Genomic DNA, 13,027 nt, shown 5'->3' on the forward strand with positions numbered 1-13,027 from the left:
CAAAAACACAAATACAACCTCCAAACATTATGGTAAGTCATGCATCTACCTAGCAAGGTTTATGGAAAAAATTCACGACGGAGATAAGAGATCCATGGAAGAAGACGCGTGTGGCTTGGAACTTTCAATTCCGTTGAAGAAGCAACGGCAGTGAAGGGTAAAAATGGTAGCCACGAAGAGGAGGACGAAAAAGAGAAGGGAAAGAACGTATGTGCACGTCGTAATGTTTCAATTAAGGGTTCTAAAATTAGAAATTACCAATTTTCACTCTTTATATATGGATGACAACGGCGGTTCAAACTGGCATAATTATCAAAATCGCTACCAAATACAAATCAATTATGGCACCAACAAAAAAACGCCCTAATATCTAAGATATTGCAGCGGTTCTACATAATTGCCGTAATATATAAATGTCATTTTAAATTCTCTTTTTTTTTTGTAGTGTTTATATTACTGATTAATTTTGAGGCTATTTTTTTTATATTGTATTATTAAACATGTATTACATGTATATTATATAATTTTGGTGTAATACCTTGATATGGAAGAAATTATCGTCACAAAAAATCGTACATAAAATTATCTAAAATTGAAACAAACAATTTAAAACAAAAAACAAATTTCTTTATAGCTAAAAATCGGCACTACCAATTTTACAAGAAAATGTCTGCCAAAAATAAATTAGTACTACCAATTTCATTGTGGCAGTATTTTAAAAAAATAAAACAAGTAATTCACTTTATGTTACTAACATATAATGAAACAACTAATATAAAAATTATTCTAAAAAGTTTAATAATTAGCTCCAACCCATTCTATAATAATAACAGTAATAATAATGAAAATAACACTTTAATAATAATAATAATAATAATAATAATAATAATAATAATGTCTCAACACAGTAACATGGCTGTTTCCATCATAACATCGTTAATATTAATAATGATAATAATATTTTAGTATTATCATTTTATTTTTCCACTATTGTATGTTGTTAATATCAATCGACGGTAAAAAAATATGTATTATAGTAATAATATAAAAAGTTATAATAATAATAATCTGTAACAATAATAAAAACCATAATAATAACAATGTTGTAGTCTTTGTAAGTATTTTTGTTTTCAATATACATTAACATTAACAACAACAACAACATCAATAATAATAATAATAATAATAATAATAATAATAATAATAATAATAATAATCAAGGTTGCGAGAACCGAATCGGCCATTGAACCGGTCATTAAACCGGTCAAGTTACTGGTTTAATGGTTCAATGGTCCAACCGTGGTTGAACCGTAGTCGAACCGATTTCATTAAATATAAAAATTATTAAAAGTATAATATAAATCTTTTAAAATTTAAATTCAATCATTCATATGATAATAAAATTTAAAATTTCATAACCTCCCCACTAACTAAACTATATCTCATATCATCATTAAAATTCTACATTCAAAAATCATAATTTATAACTAAAAAAAATCATGGCATAAATACTATATCCATATTCAATCAACAATCACCAATAATCAATAATAATATCAATAATTATTTAATTAGACAAAACTCACTCAGTTAATGTCAAATTACTAATTAGAAATAGTTATGAACCAATCTCAGCAGCAACATTTTTTCAAGATGTGCAAAACAAACTATCCCCTGCCCCTTAAAACCAAACTTCATGTTTCAGCCATTACAGCAATTACAGTAAAATAAAACCTCAGCCATTACAGCAATTACAGCAAGCGTTATAAAATTATACCAAAATTCAATTCAGCATTCAAAATCTAGGATCTGAAATTATATCAAAATTAGGAGGATTATTAGAAGAATACATTACAGAATATAGAATTCCATAATGTGATCACTAGTTTTCAGCCATTAACAGAAAATAAATTCAAAAAAAAAAATTCAAGTTCCTTCAAAAACCAAAGAACGAAACAGAAAATAATGTTAGAATTACTTTCAATAGAAGGGTATGTACCAAATATTCGGCACATCATGGAGCAGAAGTAATGTTCTGAAAAAATAGTTTTGAAATTCTATTCAGTATTCAGTATTACAGCAACTCTGTAGCAGAATTAATAGAATAAAAAAATTAATTGAAAAACTAAAGAACTCTGCGGCAACTCCAACAAGCCAGTGATTCATATAATTAATAGAATAAAAAATATTAATTAAAAAACTGGCAACTCCAGCAAGCCAGCAATTCATATCATTATGAGTTTATCAAAAAAAATAATTAAAACACCAAGAAACTCACGAGGCAGAGAAAGCAGACAACCTAAAGTGGCATAGAGATGCTCGGCAGGACAGAGGCGGCTGACGACAGAAGCTATGCCCCGACCTTCCGACGACGAGGGCGACAGAAGCTTCAAACGGACCACCCGACGACGACGATGGCGACAGAAGCTTCGAGTGGTGATGGTGGGAACGACTGGTGGCCACTGCCGGTGCCGATAGTGGTAAGGACGCTGGAGTGGAGGCGTTCCTGCTGGCTTCAGCCTTCAGCTCATTGAGGAAATTAGGGTTGGAAGGGGAGAGAGAGGCGTTAGGCTCGAAGGATTGGGTGGGTGTGGGTTATTGAAATTTTTTTTTTTAAGCGTCAAAAAGTGACGCCGTTTTCTATAAGGGTGGCAAAACCGGACTTCTGAAAAATCTGTCCGGTTCGTCCGATTCACCGGTTAACCACCGGTTTGATCGGTTTTTTTACTGGTTTTTTGTAGAACAGTTTCAAAAGTCAACCGGACTGGCCAGATGACCGGTTTCTGATTAATCCGGTTGAACCGATCGGTCCGATCCAGTTTTCAGAACATTGATAATAATGAATGAATGAATGAATGAATGAATCATAGAGTAAGATGAGAGAGTGCAAAGAGAGAGAATGTTTCACGAAAAACATTTCCTCTTTATCTTGAATCCAATGATAGAGACAATTCCTTGCAACAATGAAATTGTTAATAATAACGAATTAATTTAAAATGTTACTTACAATTTTATTAAATATAAAATAACATTTCATAACTCGGCATTACATATATATCCAAATCTTTTTTTTCTTTTTCTTTTTTTTTTGTATTACCACCTTACTTATTATATTAAAAAAATCTAGAATTAAAAAAAAATCTAGAATTTTGATATATAGCTAACATAGTTAAATTAATCAATATAGATATAGAAGAGAGCAATTACCATGTGGAGATCTCTTTGAAACTCCTCCATTTCTTTTTCTTTCGACTTCCATCCATATGTATAAAGGCTAAAATAAACAATTGTATTTTATAAATTTATTTTTAACACATTGACATGACAAAACTTTTTATACAATTAAAATTAATTTCATATTTCGTATAGATTAAAAAACTTATTTAAGTCTAATATTTTCTTTAATTTTATGCATCTCGCAATAATTGTGCTAATAAATTGCAGCATTCTAAAATTTTAAAAACCGAATCAGTAATTAAATAACAAAATTAAAAGTTCAAATACTTAAAGATTTAGTCGAATATAATAAAATAATATAGTTATGTATAAATATATATTTAAAAAAATTATATCTTATTATCTTAAATTGGTTAATATCTAAAAAATTGTACATGTTCAATTGATTTATTTATTTATCGAATGAATTGTATGGATTGTTCCAGTTGTTAGAACCATACAATTTTATAAATTTTCATTTTTCCAACAAATTTAAATATCCTAATTTTTGTATGTCTCTAATAATAAAAAGAACAAGAATGTTATAACTTATTACATTTTGAGTTGGGGTGAAATTAGATCAGGTGGAGTCCTATGACCAGCCTGCTTTTACTTAGGCTCGTGTTAAAACCTTTTTATCTTATAAAAATATCAAACTTAAACTAGTTAAAAGGCGTGGGATGAAATTTGTATGAATATATATATATATATATATATATATATATATATATATATATATATATATATATATATATATATTTGTTTTCTATTTGTATCTTGTTAGGTTTATTTAAATTTTTTTTTTTGAGTTTTCCACAACATCCTTCAATTCAGCAGACTAATGACTAATTCGTCGCGATACTGAGTTCTATTTAGAGGTTTGTCGCTTGGGAATGAGTTGCTGCATGGCCAAGGTGAAATTCGAACCCCCGACACTTATTTAAGCGAACTAGTAAACTAATCACTAGACAACTCAATTTGATTTTTAAATTTTGTATTTATTAATAAATTTGTTGATAGACTTTCAATCAAACTAGGTCTTTTTAACATATCAAGTTCAAACAACCAAAACAATTTCTATAAGCCACAAACCATACTTAGGCCTATATATATATATATACTAGACCTATTTCCATTAAAGTTTGACCCTAACTAAGTTGGGTTGGTCTAATGGTTAATTCATTAGTTTGCTTAAATAAATATCGAGAGTTCAAATCTCACATTGTGCATACAGCAACTCATTGATCAGCAGTAAACCCTTCAATAAAATTCTGATCTGCAAAAGATTAATTCTTAACTTGTTGATTTGGGGGATATTATGAAAAAAAAAAATCTGGCCCTTTTTTTAAAAGAATGAGTTTAGACATCTTCTAACTCCAAACATTTATAATATTTTAAAATATTTACTCATACTATACATTTATAATTTATATCATTAAAAATTATTAAATAATTTAATAAATTTGACTAAATTATAATCTAAAATTTTTTAACTATCAATTTTATATGAATGGAAGTCTATGTGAGTTTGCACCATCCTTAATTTTAGGTTTTTATTTTACGCAATTTCAGAAAATGTAGAGCTATTGGGCCTAGTTCACAGTTTACTATGAGAGACAAGTTGGGCCAGGCCCGTCTTGTCCAAATTGAATTTCCATGTAAAGCCCGGAAAAACGAAACAAAAAGAAACGTTGTCCCTAACAGGAGCTACTAGGGCTCCATCGTTGCACGTTCTTGTTGTTCATTCTGCATCCGAAGCAAAGAGAGATTAACAATGCTATCAGGGGACATACCCCCAAACCAGACCATTTACATCAAGAACCTCAACGAGAAGATCAAGAAAGACGGTAACTTCCTCTTCTCACAACTTTTCCTTACTTGCCCCAACAAAAGTTTTATTTATTTTTTCTTTTCGGGTTTTACTTTAGATGATTCTGCTGCTCTGCATTGTTATGTACTTTAGTTTCGTGTGCTTGGTTTAGGGTTCAGGGTTTAGTTTGATGTACTTTTGAAATGTAGTGAATTTAGTTTTGAGTTCGGAGGTAGCATCAAAGAGGTTTTAGTTTTAACTCTTTCATGGTTAATTTGGGTATCTCTGCGGATTTGGTTTAGAGCCATGAACATAATAGTTGTATTTCTTGTTTTTTGATTTTAATTTTTATTTTGTCGGAAAATTAAATTGGAGTTGGCATGTTTAAGGTAACCAAACGCAAATATTTTTGGGGTTTAGGGTTTAAGGGTTCCTACTGCAGAAGCGCACTGCTCAATAAAGGAAAGTATTAAAATAAAATAAAAATTTATTATATAATTAAATAATTCATTTAAAAAATAGAACATTAAAATGCTTGGTAAATCATGATTTGCAGGGTTATTAAATCATGGGATTCTGAAGTGTGAATCATACAATCCTACACAGTTCATATGTCGCATGGTTGAAATCACCATGGTTAATCAGAACTTGCTGGAATTGTGACTGAATCATCAGAGTTAGACGACAAAAAATAAAATTAGCCTTTGAATTGTGATTCAAGTATCATGATAAGTTGTACCGTTTTAATGAGTTTAAAGGTTCCATCTATTATATAATCAAAATAGATATTTTGGCAATGTTAGAAGTGGAGTTGTGATGCTGTGGAGAGCCATTTTCTTTTCCCTTTGACCTCTGTTTTAATCAGTGATTGGTTGATGCTTGAATGCCATTTTTCCCTTTTGAAACATATTTTTTATTATTTAATGAGCTCACATGACATTATTTGGTTTGTAAAATGTGTGAAAGGAGCTCACTATAGGCACTTCTGCCAAAAGAAATTATACTGAAAGGCATTAAAGGTGCCCCCCTCGGTGAATTGTCTACAGATTTAGATCTAGGTTTCTCAATGAACTAATGGAGTCAGTCGATCTTCCCTAACCAGTTCCACCTAGTGGGAAAGAAAAATGCTTTATTATTGTTGTATTTCACTGTTGACTTCCGTTAGAATATAACGTTATATTTTGCATTGGTTTCAATTTGGCAGAGTTAAAGCGATCATTATATTGCCTGTTCTCTCAATATGGGAGGATCCTGGATGTTGTTGCCCTAAAGACACCTAAGCTTCGAGGACAAGCATGGGTTTGTTTTAGCGAAGTCCCTGCTGCTAGTAATGCGGTCCGACAAATGCAAAACTTCCCATTTTATGACAAACCTATGGTAATCAAGTTATAATATTATTGGTTATTTTCTTTCTGTTATGTACACAAATTTGTTATATCTAATTCAAATATTTTGAAACCATTTCCTAATTGCCTCATTTAATTGACTTTTACCTTTAATCTGTTATATATTAAATCTTATTAAATCTTTTGTTCAGGCGAAATAAAATTTATTGGTCGAATTTTTAATTGAACTATGCAATTCTAAGTTTTGTTGAGCCACAGCATCATTGTCTGGTAGGCATTTTTTAAATAATCAAGATCGAGAAAGAATTTCCTGCATTTCCTAAAGTTACTTGTTATATTGGTTTGTCTATATATATAGTGTGCATATAATAGCATTTTGTGTCAATAATTATGCAGCGAATTCAATATGCAAAAACAAAGTCAGATTGTATTGCTAAAGAAGAGGGAAGTTATGTTCCAAGGGAAAAGAAAAAGAAACAAGAGGAGAAAGGTGAACTAGAGTCATTTATATATTCCTTTATACTTAAAAACGATTCCTATTTTTTTGAATTCGCACCTTAGAACTCTTTCATCATGAATGATTTGGTACCTGAAAACATTCATCTCGTTAAAGCATTGACGATGGTTTTAAAATGGTTGTAGCTTTACCATCATTTACAATAGGATTGTATAATTAGAATATTAGTCATTCGAAACTAGTTAAGAGTCACCCACAATGAGGTTATCGAGAGAGTCATTCATTTTACTTAATTATACCATAACATGACAGTTTTGTCTTCTTGAAAGAATAAAAATAAATAAAAACGAACATAAAATAAAGTTTTAAAGGATTGAGAGTATTCCTTGAAAGTATAAAGTAGAAAACATGCAAAAAGCCTTTTTAGGCGTATCCTCACTGGTCTTGGGATTTCAGCAATTCTATCATTCTCAAATTTTATTGACATAAAGAAAAATATTATTGGAACTCTATTGTACAGTAATTGCTTACTGCAAATTTAAGGCCCTAGCAGTGGATTGTATTATGTTTGTTGTTAATGTATGATGAGCTTTCAAGTTTGAACTTGGTATTATATATGCAAAAAATGACCTAATTTACCTTACGTTCCACCACCGTTCTTTGAACTTGTTGCATGCAACTCAATGTTAATTCATCTATTGACTCGGTACTTATTTCTTATTGCTGAGTTTAGCTGATATAGTTTTGCCTGCTCAGCAGCTGAAAGAAAGCGGCGTGCTGACGAAGCACAGCAATCTGCGGTGCCTAATGGAACACATGGTGCAAGTAATGGTGGCCCGACGGTAAGTTTCTCTAAAAGTGCAATGTACGATGCCTATTTTGTCGCAAATAAAAATGCATCTTATGGGCCTACAAGTTTGGTTGTTTAACTGTCAGTTTATTAATTCTTATCAGATGAATACCTGCATCTCACTGTTTCTTGATCATGAAAGAAAAGCATCCATTTATGTTATCTGCAGTAATTTCAAACTCTCCAATTGAATACTTTCTGATATAACTTGCACTAAAACATTTTGTGTGCTATTGTTTTTCGTAGCCCTCGTTCCGTCAAGGTCCTAGCACCCAAGAAGCTGTGCCTCCTAACAATATTTTGTTCATAGAGAATTTGCCTCATGAAACTACTGGAAGGATGCTGGAGATGCTCTTCGAACAATACCCGGGTTTTAAGGAAGTGCGCTTGATTGAAGCAAAGCCAGGTATTGCATTTGTAGACTTCGACGACGAGGTGCAATCGTCCATGGCCATGCAGGCACTTAACGGCTTCAAAATCACCCCTCAAAATCCCATGATCATAACCTTTGCCAAGAAGTAGATGTTTGATTTTCAGCTATCAAGTTTTTCCAACTTTAGCATGTACTAGTGGAAAACGGGTACTTAAAAAGAGATTCTTTTTTATTTTTATTTTTTGGCCTTTCTATATTGTACTCATGTAGATCTTGGAGAAATCAAAAACTAATTGCAGGAGTTGTAAGTTTACAGGAAGTATAAGAAACCAGCAAAACTCAATTTGAGAATTCAACCATATTTGTAAGATTAAGATTGTGCTGGTTTAATGTCTATTGATTGTTTGTGGTTTTTCGAATTCTAGTAAAACTGGTTCTTATTTAATTCTTAGTCAAGGTTCTATTTACAATTTGACATCTTGAAATGAGCCTATATTAAACTCCAATTTAAGGTTCTTGTAAGGGGCAAATCTTTGTTAAATTTTGGGAAATGTCTTGGATGTGAATGTGGTGGTGTATCATGTATGAAGATAATTCAAAGGTATAGATGAGAGAGTGGTATATATATATATACACTATTGTATTAGTGACCTCCTTATCAGTTTCTTGCTCTGCTATAATTAAATTTTACACACCTAAGTTTTATAGTTTATCCAACTTTAATCAGGGATATGAAATCAGTTCTTTATTTCATTTTGGGAAATGTTTGGAAGAGAATGTAAGAGTACTGAACTCAGAATATGTTCATTGCTGCATAACTAACGAAGTAAAAGTCAGTCACTGATTTTGACAAATGCTACAATATACAATAATAAGATCATCTAATGTGCACCTGTTTAATACAAAACTTCATTGTTCCTCCACTGTCCACTATAACCTTGAAAGCTTTTCTTATTATTAATATTATTTAGAAATAAAAGTATAAATTCTAAACATTCTTTTTAACTAATATTCTTGCTATCTTATTGGTAATCCAACTAGCTAGCCATACACTTTCTAACTAATATTCTAAACAGCATGCTTTCATAATTAAAAGTTCGGCCTCTTAGTAGTATTCAGTGACTACTATGAACAAATTTTCATCAAATACAAATTTAGTAAATGCAAAGGTTCAGATAGATAATTAAGTTTACATTTGACTTCAGAAAATGATATTGTATATAAATATTAAATATTTTGTGGCGTTGCATATTAGTCAAGAAGTATAAATCTTAAGATTTTGGGCTCTCAAAAAAATGGTATCCCCAATTTTTTGGGCCCGTATGACATCAGCAACAACAAAATAAGACCAAGTCTTAGGCATGTCGCATTATTGGAGGAAGATAGGGAGAAGAAGAGGGACATAAAGCTGAGTCAAAATTTTCCATGCTGCCTTTTCAAAATACATAGTAGTCAAGAAGCGAATATGAACATTATAGGCCCTCAATATCCAAATATTTTAGTATTTTGACTCATTCAATAAAACTCACTCTGCCTAAAAGTCAAAGACAAGGATCTATTGGCAATTACAATTAATTATTAGTGCGTGTAGCTTTGAAGTTAACATCGAGGCCAAGAGATTCTGAAGTGTTTATGAGCATTATGTGTAATGTGCTCATAACCAATACACGGAAGTCACTTTTAAAATTTATTTAACCTAATAAACCATAATTTAAAGGGATAACTATTTTATCAGCCACTCCATTACGTGCACACAAAAAATAAGGTTTTTTTTAAACACAAAAAATAATTATTTTTTTTTAAACAAATGAATTCAACACAATAAAGTGAAACGACAAAGACTCAAACAAAGTCTCAAAACACCAAGAAACAAAGAATGAAAGCCTGAAAACAATTCCTAGTGTTATCTCCGGTATTGCCATCAACAACAAAAGGGATCCAAGTTATACCATTCTCTGTAATTGGTCAAAGATCTCTGAAACACCTCTTCTACTATGGATTTCTTGTTATTAAAGATCCGCCCATTTCTCTCTAGTCACACATTCCAAATAACTACAAAGAAACATATGAACCACTTGTTCCGCTCCTCTTTCCTATTAGCAACTCCTGTCCAACTCTCAAAATGTTCTTTCGGTAAATCCGGAATAGACCACAGCCTCCCAAAGTCAGATAGCCAATCACACCATACCTGCCAGGTGAACTCACAATCAAGAAACAAGTGATACATATGTTCGACATCTTTTTTACATAATACACATATGTTATCACCATGACTAATAATTCCTAGCCTAAACAACCTTTATTTGGTATTCACTCTGCCTATTAAACAAACCAGACAAATAACTCCACTCGTGGCGAAACCAAGCTTTTCCATAATGTTTTGATGAAACTGTAGCTGGAGATGTCTTCCGAAAGTATTTCTGACTGCATCACCTGTACAAAGGAGTTAGTTGAAAAAATACATTCCTTGTCAAACTTTCAAATAACTCTATCTTGGGTAACACATGCTAACTTTACAGGCCGTAAGGTCTAATGCAATCGATCCACTAGTTCCAACTCTCACTGGAATAATTCTCGCCTCCACTGAAAGTTCCAAATCCACTCTAGCCCGTCCCAAAACCCACAGTCCCCTATGACAGATCCTTTATGGTTTGAAACAGAGAAGAGCCTCGGAAAACTTGACTTTGACAAACCACTTTGTAGCCAAGTGTCTTCCCATAACCAGGTCCGCCTTCCATCACCCACCTCCATAGACAACCCAGCAACCATCTTATCTCTCACATTGCAATCTTTGAACTGCAACTGACAGATATTTTTCCATGGACCCCTCGATTAGGCAGTGTCTGAGATGATAACATCACATTGGGGTTCAAGTTGTGACAGGAGCAAACAACCTTCTACCATAATGGACACTCCTCTTTTGAGAACCGCCACCACCACTTGAAGAGAAGGGCTATGTTCCTAACCACGGCATCACCCACTCCCAGTCCATCCAACTTTTTAGGAGTCTGGACCACTTTCCACTTAACCAACGCCAAACCATTCCTACCTTCCTCCTTACTCCATAGGAATTTTCTCTGTAGCAAAATCAGCTTTTCTGCCACTGCCTTTGGCATCTTATATAGGCTCAAACAGTAAATCAGTAGGCTATTCAGAATAGCTTTAATAAGAACTAGCTTACCTGCTTTATTGAGCACTTTCGCCTTCCACAAGCTAAGCTTCTCCTCCACTTTATCGATTATCAGTTTCCAAGTGCTTACTCGCCTTGGGTTTGCTCCTAAAGAAATACCAAGATATCCGACTGGAAGGTTAGCCTCCTTACATCCCAATAAATGGCACATGTCGTAGGTCCATGGCTGTTCGCAATTGATTGGAATTAAACTTGACTTATCAAAATTGATGCTTAACCCCGACATTAGCTCAAAACACCTTAGCAGCCTGACATAGTTTCTGATGGTCTCCTCTTCTGGTGGATAGAAAAATATAGTGTCATCTGTAAACTAGAGATGTGATAACTCTATATTATCCTTATCAACCAGCAAGGGCGAAATACGTCTATTCCTGACTGCCTCCCCTACCATCCTATGTAGGACATCAACCACAAGAACAAATAGAAATGGAGACAGTAGATCACCTTGTTTTAAACCTCTTTCCATCTTAAACGGTGTTGTTGGTGAGCCATTTATCAAAATCGACATTGAAGCTGTACCAACACACTCCTTCATCCATTCCCTCCACCTCCAACCAAACCCTATCTTCTGAAGCATAATATCCACAAAGCTCCACTTAACCCGGTCATACGCCTTCTGAAAGTCCAATTTGATGATCGCTGCTTTTTTTCCTCGTCTTTAACCATTGCACTGTTTTGCATACAATAAGTGCCCCCATCGTGTATTTTTTGACCTTTTACAAATGCACTCTGAGTTTCACCTACTAGTCCTGGCATCACTGCTCTCATCCTTCGGACCATCACTTTAGAAATTACTTTATATACGCAACCGACCATGCTAATCGGCCTGAGGTCCTTGATCTCCTTGGCTCCAGTAAACTTTGGTGCTAGGGCCACCCAAGTGATATTCGAATCAGAAGGCAGCCTTGATGAATGAAAAAAATCCAGTACAGTTGACGTAAACTCTGCACCGATCTCGTCTCAGTACTTTTTTATAAAGTTCATGTTGTAACCATCGCTTCCTGGAGCTTTATATGATTCACAGTCCCAGAACGCCTCTCTAACCTCCTCCATTATCGGCACCCTCTCCAATGCTGTTGCCTCTTCTTCATTGATCCGATTTACCAAACCATCCCTAAACTCCACAATCGGCGATCTCTCCTGACGATACAAATCCTTGTAAAACTCTCTGCTAGAAATCTTAATCCGATCTTGATTTCTTATCAGCCTTCCATTTATTACCAAAGCATCAATTCTATTATTCCTCATTCTTGCCGACGCCAAGTTATGAAAGTACCTTGTGTTTTTATCCATATCCTTCGCATGCCTGGACCACGATATTTGCTTCCAGTGTATTTCTTTTCTCACATACCACCGCTTGCAACAACTTACCAGAGCCTTTCTTCTAGCCTCAACTGTACCATCATAAACTCCATTGCTAACCATCTCATCTAGCTTCTTTATCTCCTCCTCAAAGCGTTGAATTTTCTTATCCATGTTACCAAATTTGTCCTTATTCCATCTCCCCAAAGGCAACGTTAAAGCCTTCAATTTTTCTATAAACTCCAGTTCTCCAATATTCCTCCACTCCTCCCTAACCAGCCTTCATGTGTAAACCAAGAATCTAAACTCCGAAAAGGACATGGGCCACCTCTGAATTTGGAATCCTCCACTATAATCAGGTAGTGATCAGACAAACCTCTCGGCCCACCTTTTAATCGAATTTCCAGAAATTCCTCAAGCCATTCTACACTCAAAAGAACCCTATCAATGCGACTACAGGAGCAGCCTCTGAACCAAGTAAAT

The 13,027-nt window shown here is 33.5% G+C and overlaps 1 protein-coding gene across 3 annotated transcripts; it reads left to right on the top strand.

Annotated features, from left to right (window-relative positions):
- Window positions 1–4,896: 4,896 nt before the first annotated feature.
- Window positions 4,897–8,503, top strand: LOC112765068 (U2 small nuclear ribonucleoprotein B'' 2). Of its 3 annotated transcripts, none has more exons than XM_025810933.3 (5): window positions 4,897–5,063; window positions 6,231–6,403; window positions 6,769–6,862; window positions 7,586–7,671; window positions 7,926–8,503. In XM_025810933.3, exons 1-5 carry the CDS (start codon window positions 4,991–4,993, stop codon window positions 8,199–8,201), a joined length of 702 nt encoding a protein of 233 aa, XP_025666718.1. In that variant the 5' UTR covers window positions 4,897–4,990; the 3' UTR covers window positions 8,202–8,503. The 3 variants fall into 3 exon arrangements, with proteins under 3 accessions (XP_025666718.1, XP_029150445.1, XP_025666719.1); XM_029294612.2 differs by having other exon boundaries at window positions 4,898–5,063; window positions 5,583–6,403; window positions 7,589–7,671; XM_025810934.3 differs by having other exon boundaries at window positions 4,908–5,063; window positions 7,589–7,671.
- Window positions 8,504–13,027: the final 4,524 nt, after the last annotated feature.

Source organism: Arachis hypogaea, chromosome 17, assembly GCF_003086295.3.
Source record: "Arachis hypogaea cultivar Tifrunner chromosome 17, arahy.Tifrunner.gnm2.J5K5, whole genome shotgun sequence".
NCBI classification, from domain to species: domain Eukaryota; kingdom Viridiplantae; phylum Streptophyta; class Magnoliopsida; order Fabales; family Fabaceae; genus Arachis; species Arachis hypogaea.

Coding starts and splice junctions, on each gene's coding strand:
- LOC112765068 (XM_025810933.3), top strand. CDS start 4,991: ATGCTATCAGGGGACATACCCCCAAACCAGACCATTTACATCAAGAAC. Junction 5,064..6,230: donor CGAGAAGATCAAGAAAGACG/GTAACTTCCTCT, acceptor TCAATTTGGCAG/AGTTAAAGCGATCATTATAT. Junction 6,404..6,768: donor CATTTTATGACAAACCTATG/GTAATCAAGTTA, acceptor ATAATTATGCAG/CGAATTCAATATGCAAAAAC.